Below are 13,194 nucleotides of genomic sequence, written 5' to 3'. Positions count from 1 at the left end.
GCAGATTAGGCGATACAGAAGATAAAAAACTTGGCACACTATACATATATAGAGCTCGATAGGAACTTTTTCAAAACATATAACTTTAAATTGCTTTCCATATGAAGTTAGGAAATTTCATTACAATGCATTATTGCATTATTTTTATTAAATTGAAATAATCTTAAGCCCAAAGTTTAAACTCTACCAAAAAGTTCTGTTTGCTTTGGTTAAGATAACCCTAACACGGGGCATTACCCACTTAACAAAATTATCGCTTGAGGTAACAAAATTCCCAGGTTTATAAGCTGATAATAATAAAAACAAACCAGATTTTTATAGATATAGTAGTTATAGCCTCTCTACTAGATTAGGGTAGCCAGTTCCGGAAATTTCCCAATCAATTTTTAATGCGGCCCAATAACACAAAATCTACTGATAACAGAAATCATAAAATCAATTACAATGTGATAATGTCAAATAAAAATGGATTGAGGTTTCATTAGTTAATTTATGAACTTCTTAGAAACCAAAACAATTGAAGGAAGTCTCAAGTGGATTTATAGATTAATTTTTTGTATGGTTTTATAATACTAATTTATTAACTTTTTTAGCTAACTATTTATATTGCTTACAAATCTACAAAAGTCTAATAAAGATTTCTGTTTAAAATTCTTATAAACATAAACCCAAAATAAACTTTTGAATATAATAGAATATTATACGCTAGGCTTTAGTAAAATTAATTAATTAATAAAAATTAATGCTTCAAAATCATTTTATTTAAACAAATCTAGTAAAAACTTTACAAAACATTTTTTTGTTTAAGCAGAAATACCAGAATTGCTCTGTATCCAGTCCAAGTAACTGGTGACTCGGGTAAAGGCAGCAGGAGCCCCAATCTCACAGCCATCCTCAGCTCCAAAGGAAGTGATACCAACAAGAGTTCCATCCAGAGCCAAGGGGCCACCAGAATCACCCTGACAGGTGGAGATGGCATTGGTAGTGTCCACGCAAATGACCTTGCTGGTGACTACCAGGCTACCAAAGGTCTGCTGGCACACAGAGTTGGGTATGATGGTCAGATCGGCATATTGCAGATTCTTGGTCACAGAAGTCTCCACATCGGAGGTCATTCCCCAACCAGAAGCAACGGCAGTCTGTCCCACGTAGGTGGAATAGCTACTGGCGATGGCAGGAAGAGCAATCTTGTTCACAGCGGCGGAGAAGGTCACAGCCGGGGTCTTGATCAGGGAGATGTCATTGCGGACAGTCAGGGAGATGTAGTTGGCATGCTGGATCCAGTTGGATCTGGACACGGTATGGGTAAACTGCGGACTAGTGCGGACAGTGGCTCCATAATAAATGGTCACATAGGAGGCACTGAAAAGTGGGTATTTTAATAACGCTCCGAGATCATTATAAGACGGAAAATAAAAGATCTCACCCGCTGGTGCAGTGCGCAGCGGTCAGAACCCACTGGTTATCGATGATGGAACCACCGCACCACCAGCTGCCCTTCGAGCCCAGGAAGCTGAGTCCCACCTGGTAGGGAAACTGGTTAGCCACCGCATCCTTTCCATTGGTGATCCGACCCACGATCGAAGGAGCTACGATCCTGTTGCGAGGATGCACAGGCGCCATCTTGGGCAGGATTAAAGCGGAGGCGGAAGCCAATGCCAAAAGCAAAACCACAAAGACCTTCATGTTGAACGCTGAACGTTGACTGAATAAGTGAATGACTTTCCCTGGTAAACCAGGGTTAATATATAGTTGAAGCTTATCACCTAATGACCTAATGGGCGAGTCCCCGATCGATTAGATGGATTATAAATCATGCTTTAAAATTAAACCAATTGACTCATTTTTTTCGCACCCTTTTATCTGGAATTATATCTATTTTCGTCATGTTTTTGTAAACTTTTATATTTACGATTCGAATATATCTAAGATAATAAAATTTCATAGGTGTCGTATAATTATGAACAGGAGTGTATATAATATGAATCGGCTATATCTCAAATTTGATAAAAATCTGTTGAAAACTGGAAAAGTTATAATTTTTAATTGTATTAATTTCTCGATCGTTCCTATGGGAACTATATGATATAGTAGTCCGATTCTCATAAAATTTTACACAAAATCGATTGCAGAGGAAAATATAATTTGTATCAGTGAAGGAGCCATTTCCGACCCTATAAATCATATAAATTCTTGATCAGCATTAAGTAATGGGGTCCATGGCAAAAAGGAAATTAATGAAAAAATGAATTCATAGCTAGCCCAACTTATTCTAGACCTAGGCCTGATCACTAATATAGCTTCTCTTAATGTTTAAAATATAATAATGATATATTTGTCAAAATAAAGACTTACCCCAGTAGAGGACACGTCATCTTTCGTCATTGCTTAATTCCTTCCGATGTAGAGTTATATTCCTGGTTCATCTTACGATATAGATTCATCGAAGTGTTCTTCTTTCACTATCACTTTAGATGTAAATCCTTCCAGTATCGACCTATAATCGTGGTGACTTCAATTAGAATTATCATGGCATCGAAGATCTCTTCCTGTTTATCTGGATGTGTTCCATTGGCCACGTCATATATTTCAGGTCGAAGGGTAATCACTATCACTATCACTAAAGATGTTAACACTAGGTACCCCTAGGACAGACTGAGGTCGCGGCGATCAAAGAACCTCTATTTATACTTTCCGATCAATAATAACAGAGAAAGAGAGCGAGAGGGAAAGAGCTACCTCTGTAGCTGCAACATAGAGAGAGAGAGCGTAAGCGCCTTCTCTAGAGCTGCAACAGAGGGAGGCAACAGAGCTGCAACAGAGGGAGGCAACAGAGCTGCAACAGAGGGAGGCAGACATACCAAATGTTATTGTGAGTAAGAAAGAGAGCGAAAGGCAGAGGCATACAGAAAGAGAGGGCGAGAGTAAGCTATTCACTGCCATTACAATATTATAATTATTATATTATTTTATATAATATTAATATATTAATAAGAAAGGAAGGTAACTTCGACACGCCGAAGTTTATATACCCTTGCAGATAGAACTTCTATGACTTGGAATCCCAACAATATAAATTATATTTATTTATGTTAAAAAACAATGAAGTAATACCTGCTTTCATTTCATTCACCTTTACATATTATATTTGCAGTTTTACAGTCACAGATGTGCATTTTTCTCCACATCTAACGATCGTTTTTATGGCACCTATATGATATAGTCGTCCGATTTTCATAAAATTTTACACAAAACTTAAGACTGATATAAAATGGCTATACCTTAATGAAAATCTGTTAAAAACTGAAAATATTATATATATATATTATATTTAATTGTCTTAATTTCTCGATCGTTCCTATGGGAGCTATATGATATAGTTGTCCGATTTTCATACAATTTTATACAAAATTGTAGAATATAGTAAAATGGCTATATCTCAAATTTGATCAAATTCTGTTAAAAACTGAAATTGTTATAGTTTTTTTTTTTTGTAAAAATTATCCGATCATTCCTATGGCGGCTATATGATTTGATGATTATATGACATTTATAGATCGACTCGGCTGTTGATCCTGATCAAGAATATATATCATTTATATGGTCGGAGGTGCCTCCTTCAGTGCGTTGCAAACTTCTGACTGAACTTATAATACCCTGCAAGAGTATAAAAAGGAAATGAAAAATCGATCTGCACTTTGTAACATTTATAACCTAGTCCAGAAAGAAAGTCATAATGTGAAATGTGGCTTTATGAAATTATCGATTTCAGTGATAGGGATTTTCCCCACCCACAAATATTCCAAAATAAGCCAAAATTTATAACTTAACAAGTTTAGGCTTTTCCCCGGCAGCCTAAGGAAGGAGATAAGACTCCGAAAAAAGGGTATAAAATGCTTCCCTAATCCAAACGGAACATTATTCATTGAACGTTCATCGATCAACATGAAGGTATTTGTGGTCTTGGTTTTGGCTCTCGCCTCCGTCTCCGCTGGCATCCTGCCACAGGTTGTGCCTGTGCCGCCCAAGAACAGGATCTCGAGGCCCTCGATTGAAGGTCGCGTTACCAACGGCCAGAATGCGGTGGAGAACCAGTTCCCCTACCAGGTGGGACTCAGCTTCAGTGGCTCTGAGGGCAGCTGGTGGTGCGGTGGCTCCATCATTGACAACTCGTGGGTGCTGACCGCCGCCCACTGCAACAGCGGGTGAGTTTTTATTGGATTTTGTTTACCATTACTCCTTGTTAATGTGAAAGTATCCTTTTTGCAGTGCCTCCACCGTGACCATCTACTACGGAGCCACTGTCCGCACCAGCCCCAAGTTCACCCACACTGTGTCCAGCTCCAACTGGATTCAGCACGCCAACTACCTCTCCCTGACCCTTCGCAATGACATCTCCCTGATCAAGACCCCGTCGGTGACCTTCTCTGTCGCTGTGAACAAGATCTCCCTGCCCGCCATCGCCAGCAGCTACTCCACTTATGCTGGACAGACCGCTGTGGCCTCTGGATGGGGATTGACCTCTGACACCTCCACCTCGGTGGCCAGGGACTTGCAGTTCGCTCATCTGACTGTCATCGCCAACTCTGTGTGCCAGGCGACCTACGGCAGCCTGGTGGTCACCAGCAAGGTCATCTGTGTGGACGGATCCAACCGCACCTCGATCTGCAGCGGCGATTCCGGCGGCCCCCTCGCTCTGGACGGCACCCTGATCGGAGTCACCTCCTTTGGAGCTGAGGATGGCTGCGAGATCGGTTTCCCAGCTGGATTCACCCGTGTCACCAGCTACTTGGATTGGATCAAGACCAACTCTGGAATATCCGCTTAAGCGGAAGGTTCCAAGGTTTCATAAATACAGAGCATTTGGAAATTATATATTTTCGTGTTTTGTTTTTTTTTTTAACACATAAATATTTAACAGTATGGTAGCACACTCAATTTATAAATTAAAGTTGAATAAGAAAAAACTAATTCCTATAAAGAAAATTTGAATCATCATTACTTTTCATTAGAAACTAAAATATAGAGAACAAATTAATAAACTGATCTAATTACCATTTGCAGGGTATTATAGTTTTAATCAGAAGATAGAATTGCAGTGAAGGAGTCATTTCCGACCCTATAAACCATATATATTCTTGATCAGCATCAACAGGGGAATCTTTCTAGGCATGTAGGGAAGGAAAAAAAAATTGAAATTTTTTCTGACTTTTTAAGTGACTTTTTGACCTTGTTGACCATTTGAAAAATTGACAAAATTTTATATATTTTAAAAATTCAATTTGGGTATACGGATTTATTAAACTATAAAAAACTAGCACAGAACAGCTTTCCGAATCAAAATTAATGATTTTTTTGCTTAGTTATGAGTATTTTAAGCCGTCGGTTGTAGGAATAGAATATCGACCTAAAGAACGCGAATATGTATACCCGCAGGGAATTATTCTTTCAATCAGAAAATTAAAATACAGTGAAGGAGTCATTTCCGACCCTATAAATCATATATATTCTTGATCAGCATCAACAGGGAAATCTTTCTAGGCATGTAGGGAAGGAAAAAAATTTTGAAATTTTTTCATAATTTTTTAAGGGATATTTTAGCATTGTTGACATTTTGAAAAATTGGCAAAATTTTATATACATTAAAAATTTAATTTAGGTATGCAGATTTATTAAGCTATTAAAAACTAGAACAGAACAACTTCCCGAATAGAAATTAATGCTTTTTTGGCTTAGTTATGAGTATTTTAAGTTGTGTGTTATACGAATATAATATCGACCCAAAGAATGCGAATATGTATACCTTGCAGGGTATTATACTTTCATTCAGAGGCTCAAACCCAGTGAAGGAGTCATTTCCGACCCTCACTTTTTAAGTGACTTTTTGACCTTGTTGACATTTTGAAAAATTGACAAAAATTTTAAAGTTTTTAAAATTTATTTCAGGTATGCAGATTTATTAAGCTATTAAAGTCTAGCACAGAACAGCTTCCCAAACAGAAATTAATGCTTTTTTGGCTGAGTTATGAGTATTTTAAACTGTGAATTGTCAAATAATAATATATAATAATATATATTAAGCTCAGTTATGATCGATTTTAGATTCCATCCTATAATTCACTTTCAAAATTTAAAGGTATATAATTTTCAGCAACTTGTTATAAATAAAAAATAATTTTAATTTTAAAGAAAATCCCGTTTTTATCATTTTGCAATACACATTTATTTAATTATATTTTTTAACAAGTCCAAGAAGCCTTCCTAAGAATTCTTTTAAGCGGTGACTCCAGACTGGGTCTTGATCCAGTCCAAGTAGCTGGTCACGCGGGTGAAGCCAGCCGGATAGTTCTTCTCACAACCCTTGGAGGACACGAAGGAGGTGACGCCGATGAGCTTGCCGTCCAGAGCCAGTGGACCACCGGAGTCGCCCGAGCAGGTGGACACCTTGTCCACTGAAGCCACGCAAATGACGTCGCTGGTGACGACGGCACTGCCATAGGACTGCTGGCACACGGAGTTGGCGATGACCTTCATGTCGGCGTACTGCAGCTTCGAGGTCACGGCGGAGGCGCTATCGGAGGTCAAGCCCCAGCCAGAGGCCACAGCGGTCTGTCCTGCATAGGTGGAGTAGCTGCTGGCGATGGCAGGCAAGGGGATCTTGTTGATGGAGGCCGAGAAGCTGACCGAAGGGGTCTTGATCAGGGAGATGTCGTTGTTGAGGGTCTTAGAGTTATATTTGGCATGCTGCTGGAAGCTAGAGCTGGTCACAGTGTGGCTGAACTGGGGGCTAGTGCGAGTAGTGGAGCCGTAGTACATCTTCACGGAGGAGGCTCTGAAGGAGAGCAGGGTTATCTAGAAGAATATATCCTGGCAAGAATTAAGGAAACTTACCCGCTGGTGCAGTGGGCAGCGGTCAGGACATAGGTGTTGGAGATGATGGAGCCACCGCACCACCAGCTGCCACTGGAGCCAGTGAAACTAAGTCCCACCTGGTAGGGAAACTGGTTCTCTGCCGCGTTCTTGCCGTTGGTAATGCGTCCCTGGATAACAGGCACACCTTGGATATCCTTCGGATGCACAGGTGTATCCTGAGGCAGGACGCCAGCGGAAACAGAGGCAAGAGCCAGAGCCAAGACCACGAAAACCTTCATGTTGATCGATTTACAGTTCAACGAATGATAATCGTCAGTTGATGGGGGTTATTATATACCATTGTCCCAAATCTTATCAGTTAAACGTAATGGGCAAATCCCCAATGGATTTTATCAAGTATAAATCATGGCTAAAGGTGAGATTATCTTCGAAAAGGTTTCCACAAATTTTGGAGGGAAAATCCCACTTAAATAATGACTTTGTCTTTAGTTTTTTATGAATTTATTAAATAAATTTTTATTTAGATTTATGTACTACCAACATTTCAAGTCTTTTAATCAGTTGTCCTATAAATATTTCTAATAAATATTATGCACTTAATTCAAACAAATATATATTTATAATTACCTTGAAACTTTATATAATCATTAATTTTACTTTAATATAAAATCAACTATTATCTCATTATACTTCTCATTCTAATGTAATCAAATGCAATTAAATATTATTTTACAAATTGCTATTACTTTAAGTTTAAATATATGAAATTAAAACAAAGTCTAAGAGTGGTATTGCATAAGTAACTGAGTTATCAGACAGTCATTCATGATTGTAGATTTTCCCCCAGAAATTTGTTCTAAGAAATATAATCAATCGCTGGACTTGGAGTGGGACCTGCCCATCAGCGATCTTATAGATAAGGCCCTTCTGGGCCTTTTGCTATATAATAAGCCCAGTTAGTGCCGACAATTATTCACTCTTCGATCGACCATCAACATGAAGGTATTCCTTGTCCTTGTTCTGGCCCTTGCCTCTGCCTCCGCTGGCCTCCTGCCCCAGGTGCAACCTGTGCACCCCAAGGACAGGGTTGTGGCTCCTTCGATCGAGGGACGCATCACCAACGGAAAGAACGCTAAGGAGAACCAGTTCCCCTACCAGGTGGGACTAAGCTTCTCCAGCTCTGACGGCGGCTGGTGGTGTGGCGGTTCCATCATTGCCAACAACTGGGTGGTGACCGCTGCCCACTGTACCAGCGGGTAAGTTGTCCTTTTTCGATTAAAAATGATCTTGGTTAATGGGAAACTATCCTCGTTTGCAGTGCCTCTTCGGCAACCATCTACTACGGAGCCACTGTCCGCACCAGCCCCAAGTTCACCCACACTGTGGCCAGCAAGGACTTTGTCCAGCATGCCAACTACATTTCCCTGACGGTCCGCAACGACATCTCCCTGATCAAGACCCCGACCGTGTCCTTCTCGTCTGCCGTCAACAAGATCGCCCTGCCCGCCATCGCCAGCAGCTACTCCACCTATGTGGGCAGGACCGCCGTCGCCTCTGGCTGGGGACTGACCTCTGACAGTGCCACTGCCGTGGCCAAGGATCTGCAGTACACCGACCTCACCGTCATCTCCAATGCCGAGTGCCTTAAGTCATTCAGCAGCCTGATCGTGACCAGCCGCGTCATCTGCGTGGCCACTCCCAACTCGGTTTCCACCTGCCAGGGTGATTCCGGTGGCCCCCTGGCTCTGGATGGAACTCTTATTGGCATCACTTCCTTTGGATCCCCCGATGGCTGCGAGGTCGGTGCCCCGGCTGCCTTCACCCGCGTGACCAGCTATCTGGACTGGATTAAGGCCAATTCCGGAGTTTCCGCTTAGATCATATTGTACATTCTAGTGAGAATTAAATACATTTTGTTTAAATATTTCAAAAGTTTCTTTGTTGTGAAATGGAACTTCCTTTAGAACTTAATTCTTTACAAAGATAAAGCCCACCAGATATGGAAAAATAAATGTTAGAGATAGGCACACCCATGTTATAACAAACCAATAATTGAAATAACTGATAAACAAAGGTTAAGTAAGTTGGCTTTAAAATCTTATTTGATTAGTAAAATATATGTATGTATTAACTGATAAAAACCTGGTCAGGAGCATTATCAAAAAGCTCTGACCAAAAAAATAGCATTCTGACCAGATAAGGTCCCTATAAAAGGGAACCTTCTGGCCGCTGAAGAATCATTCGTAGTCCGATTCACCATCAACATGAAGGTATTCGTCGTCCTCGTTCTGGCCCTCGCCTCCGCCTCCGCTGGGTTGCTGCCCCAGATCGCTCCCGTGCATCCCAAGGACAGGAGTGCCGCCTTCTCCATCGAGGGTCGCATCACCAACGGTGAGAAGGCCGCAGAGAACCAGTTCCCCTACCAGGTGGGACTAAGCTTCACCAGCTCCGGTGGCAGCTGGTGGTGCGGTGGCTCCATCATCGACAATAGCTGGGTTTTGACTGCTGCTCACTGCACCAGCGGGTGAGTTGTCCAACTCCCTGACTTAACACGATTCTCGATTAATGGGGGTACTTTCGTTTTACAGTGCCTCCTCTGTGATCATCTACTACGGAGCCACCGTCCGCACCAGCCCCAAGTTCACCGAGACCGTGGCTAGCAAGGACTTCATCCAGCACGCCAACTACCTTTCCCTGACGGTCCGCAACGACATCTCCCTGATCAAGACCCCGAAGATTGCCTTTTCCAGCGCCGTTGGCAAAATCGCCCTGCCCGTCATCGCCGGCAGCTACTCCACCTATGTTGGAGACACCGCCGTCGCCTCTGGCTGGGGACTGACCGGCGATAAGGAAAACGCTGTGGCCGCGGACCTGAACTTCGTCAGTCTTAAAATCATCGCAAACTCCGTTTGCCAGCAGACCTTCGGCAGTCTGATCGTCACCAACAATGTGTTGTGCGTGGAAACTACTAATGCCAAGTCCACCTGCCAGGGTGACTCTGGTGGCCCGTTGGCTCTGAAGGACGTTCTCATTGGCATCACCTCCTTTGGATCTTCCCAGGGCTGCGAGGCCGGCTACCCGGCTGCCTTCACCCGTGTGACCAGCTACTTGGATTGGATCAAGTCTAACTCTGGAGTTAGCGCTTAATCGGATTACCGAACATCGAGTTAATGCAATAAAAACAATGATTCTATGAATTTCATTTCTATTTTGTTTTATTTATTAATTCATTTTTATAGAGATATTATGAATGTTTTTACTTTTTACCCTCAGACAGAAAGGCATTCTTCATGTAGAAAAAGGTCTAAGTCTGTCTTTTCCTTTTAACAATATAAAAATAATGTTAAATGGAAAATTTTAAATAATAAATAAATTTCAATTAAATGTTTAGATATTATTGAAGGCAAATGCTAATATATCACCTAAAGTTCCCAAGTAACTTGGCATTTATTCATATTTTCTGTATGGTATACTTTTTCCATATTCCTATTATTATGCTCTTAAATAAAAGGTTTAAATAATACCTAGTAAGACCTCTCTTAAACCCCGGTTAACCTTATACATTAATCTATTTAATATTTATATTCAATCTATATTTAATTAAGCCTCATAACTTAATATTTCCTATTAAGTTAATTTAATATTTACTCTCCTATTACTGCAGTAAATACTCCCTGCTTAGAATTTCAATTTACAACTCATTTAAGGTCATTAAAATAAAAACAAAAACCAAAGGCCATAACATATATTGGGCCATTGATTGCAGCGCCAGAAGGCCTGGCCTATCATATATGGTGAAATCCAAGCAAACGCCTGCAGTAAATTAAACAAATAATAAACTAAGCGTTGATAAAACGCCAGTCAATAAATATTAAGACCCCGACCAAGACATTGTTGATAGCCGAGTTGGGTTTTGCGGAGGAATCATGCAATTGAAATACACGCCGAGAGCAATTAAGCCAACTGCAGTCGAAGGCCAGGCCTAAGCGATATAATCGCCGAAACGTGCGGCAATTACACGGCAGCTTCAGGAATTGAATGCCAAACATCTGCTCGTCCCAGAGACGATAATTTCCACTGGGCCAAGCCATTGGAGCAAATTCAATTAACAGACGGAGACGGAGACGGAGAGAGATGAAGACTGAGTTGGACACGTGCCGTGAAAAAGACGCTGACGCAATGTGGATGCCACACACAGTCGCTGGCTATAAAAACAACATCCAGTCCCCCTTCACATGAAGGGCCCACTCAGACGGAACTCAATATTGATCATTGCAGCCAAACACAAGGAACGTCAGAGAGCGAGTTACAAGTATTTCATTAAAGTTCTGTTTTATTCTGCGATTAAAAAGTTAGTAATAAAATATATTAAAAAGGAGGTTTTTCTAGGAAAAATAAATAAAGAGTTTTTAATGAGCAGTTAGTTGATCAATTGCAAAGTTTCCTTAATTTCAATGTATTGATTACTTCAATGAATTACTAATTTAAAGACTATTAAATCTTAAATAAACATTGAAAGCCTGATAACCGAAATATCTATGCCTAAATCTATAATATAAATCTATTTTTAATAATATATAAATATATTAATAGTAGTATGATATTTGTTTCATATTAAACTTTTCTTTTCAACATTCATTCCTTAAATGTTGATGAATATTAGTGCTCTTGAACTAAACATTGGTATATATCTAATAATAGTTTACTAATATTAAATATATATTTAAAACCAGCTGATATCTCCGTCTCGAAAGACAAAAGTCATTCTATTAATTAAAATCCTACCCCAAAGCTCTATAAATAATATTGTTTCCATTTCTTTTAGAGATAAGATGTTGCATTGCCTGACTCCCCTCCTTCTACTCGTATTGCTCTACCTAAAAGTTATATCCACCGAAAACTGGCAATATGCCCTCGAAGATGATCCTGTTCACGATGAGGAATCGATCATGGAGCGACGCTGGCAACTGGGATACGAACACTGGCGACTTCGCTGCGAGAAATTCAAGGAGCTGGAAGAGAACCAGACCTCACCAATCAGCACTCGAATCGCTGGCGGGGAACTGGCCACGCGCGGCATGTTTCCACATCAAGTGGCTCTGGTGATTCAGCAGAGTGGCGGAGCACTCATCCAATGTGGTGGATCCCTCATCACGACTCAGTACATCCTGACGGCAGCCCACTGTTTGGGGGATGCCATTGGGGCCAGGATTTATTCGGGTGCCACTAGGTTTGCTGATACCGAAGATGCAGCCGAAGAGTTTGTGGTCAGCCACAGGGATTTTGTAATCTACCCAGGATACCTGGGCTTTGGGGGCTACAATGATTTGGCCTTAATAAGACTGCCTAGGAAGGCCTTAACCTCTGATCGGGTTCGACCCATAGAGCTGGCCGGGGAATTTATGTCGCAAAAGTTTCTGGCCAGCCAGCCGGTGACTCTTACGGGTTGGGGTAGCCTGGGAGATTCTCCAGATGCAGATGCTCCGCGAGAGGACACCCCTCTTCTCCACTTCCTGGACGTGGAGGTGCTCGATCAGGAGCGCTGCCTGTGCTATTTCTTGCCAGGATTGGTCAGTAAAAGGCGACACCTCTGCACTGATGGAAAGTACAATCGTGGTGCTTGCAATGGTGACTCTGGCGGACCACTGGTCTTCCAGTGGCGCAATGTGAGCTACCTAATTGGGGTCACCTCGTTCGGCAGTGCCGGTGGCTGTGAGCTGGGGGCGCCCACTGTCTACGCCAGGATAACCGCATATTTGCCATGGATCCGACAGCAGACCAACGACCAACTAAATGCAATTAACGCCTAATTGCAGCCCATTAATTGCTAAACAATATAGTCGCAGGCTGACAATAAAACCAATTTCAGCAAGGAAACCGAGACGAGATGAGAGGGAGAATCCCTACCGTAGAGAAGGTGAAAATGGTCCATTTTATGGGGGTTGTTTTCCTGCTGAATGGAAATTGTTGTCGATAAATAACAATAAACATTTACGTCAAGCCAATTTCGGGAAAAGCTCAATAAAAGAGAGAGAGAGAGAGAGAAACCAGAGAATTTCCAAGCAAAAATTGCTGCTGAAATTGAAATGTTCTTCGAGTTGATTGTCCGTCGATGTGGTGTTGATTTTGCTCTCAACCCCCTTCCTGCCACTCCTGGCCTAATCGTCTTTAATTGGCCATCTGAATTGGCCATTAACCGCAGCGATGCGGTTAGTAAGCCAGTCCAGTCCAACGCGTCATCAAATCACGCGGCAATCGCGGCGATAAAGATGCCGCAGCCAAAGCGTACCTGTACCTTGTTTGTTTGTTTATAATCGTAAA

General features: G+C 41.4%; 6 protein-coding genes across 6 annotated transcripts; 4 read left to right on the top strand and 2 right to left on the bottom strand.

Annotated features, from left to right (window-relative positions):
- Positions 1 to 739: 739 nt before the first annotated feature.
- On the bottom strand, positions 740 to 1,700 carry LOC110184693 (serine protease 1-like). The gene is made up of 2 exons (XM_020953305.2): positions 1,427 to 1,700; positions 740 to 1,362 (listed from the first exon to the last, which is right to left on the bottom strand). The coding sequence occupies exons 1-2, from the start codon at positions 1,684 to 1,686 to the stop codon at positions 804 to 806; spliced, it is 819 nt and encodes a 272-aa protein (XP_020808964.2). The 5' UTR covers positions 1,687 to 1,700; the 3' UTR covers positions 740 to 803.
- A 2,227-nt stretch (positions 1,701 to 3,927) lies between these two features.
- On the top strand, positions 3,928 to 4,873 carry LOC110184736 (serine protease 1-like). The gene is made up of 2 exons (XM_020953363.2): positions 3,928 to 4,205; positions 4,270 to 4,873. Exons 1-2 carry the CDS (start codon positions 3,946 to 3,948, stop codon positions 4,826 to 4,828), a joined length of 819 nt encoding a protein of 272 aa, XP_020809022.2. The 5' UTR covers positions 3,928 to 3,945; the 3' UTR covers positions 4,829 to 4,873.
- A 1,354-nt stretch (positions 4,874 to 6,227) lies between these two features.
- Positions 6,228 to 7,162, bottom strand: LOC110184730 (serine protease 3-like). The gene is made up of 2 exons (XM_020953358.2): positions 6,892 to 7,162; positions 6,228 to 6,832 (listed from the first exon to the last, which is right to left on the bottom strand). The coding sequence occupies exons 1-2, from the start codon at positions 7,149 to 7,151 to the stop codon at positions 6,274 to 6,276; spliced, it is 819 nt and encodes a 272-aa protein (XP_020809017.2). The 5' UTR covers positions 7,152 to 7,162; the 3' UTR covers positions 6,228 to 6,273.
- Positions 7,163 to 7,756: 594 nt separating this feature from the next.
- On the top strand, positions 7,757 to 8,797 carry LOC110184729 (serine protease 1-like). The gene is made up of 2 exons (XM_020953357.2): positions 7,757 to 8,129; positions 8,192 to 8,797. Exons 1-2 carry the CDS (start codon positions 7,870 to 7,872, stop codon positions 8,748 to 8,750), a joined length of 819 nt encoding a protein of 272 aa, XP_020809016.2. The 5' UTR covers positions 7,757 to 7,869; the 3' UTR covers positions 8,751 to 8,797.
- Positions 8,798 to 9,100: 303 nt separating this feature from the next.
- Positions 9,101 to 10,075, top strand: LOC110184728 (serine protease 3-like). The gene is made up of 2 exons (XM_020953356.2): positions 9,101 to 9,397; positions 9,462 to 10,075. Exons 1-2 carry the CDS (start codon positions 9,138 to 9,140, stop codon positions 10,018 to 10,020), a joined length of 819 nt encoding a protein of 272 aa, XP_020809015.2. The 5' UTR covers positions 9,101 to 9,137; the 3' UTR covers positions 10,021 to 10,075.
- Positions 10,076 to 10,759: 684 nt separating this feature from the next.
- On the top strand, positions 10,760 to 12,954 carry LOC110184694 (brachyurin). Its single transcript, XM_086838792.1, has 2 exons — positions 10,760 to 11,224; positions 11,699 to 12,954. Exons 1-2 carry the CDS (start codon positions 11,109 to 11,111, stop codon positions 12,681 to 12,683), a joined length of 1,101 nt encoding a protein of 366 aa, XP_086694918.1. The 5' UTR covers positions 10,760 to 11,108; the 3' UTR covers positions 12,684 to 12,954.
- Positions 12,955 to 13,194: the final 240 nt, after the last annotated feature.

The sequence above is a fragment of the Drosophila serrata genome, unplaced genomic scaffold (assembly GCF_035046125.1).
Source record: "Drosophila serrata isolate PLE 108 unplaced genomic scaffold, ASM3504612v1 contig_359, whole genome shotgun sequence".
Lineage (NCBI taxonomy): Eukaryota > Metazoa > Arthropoda > Insecta > Diptera > Drosophilidae > Drosophila > Drosophila serrata.
Note: the sequence above shows the minus strand (reverse complement) of the source record. Positions and strands in the feature narration are given on the sequence as shown.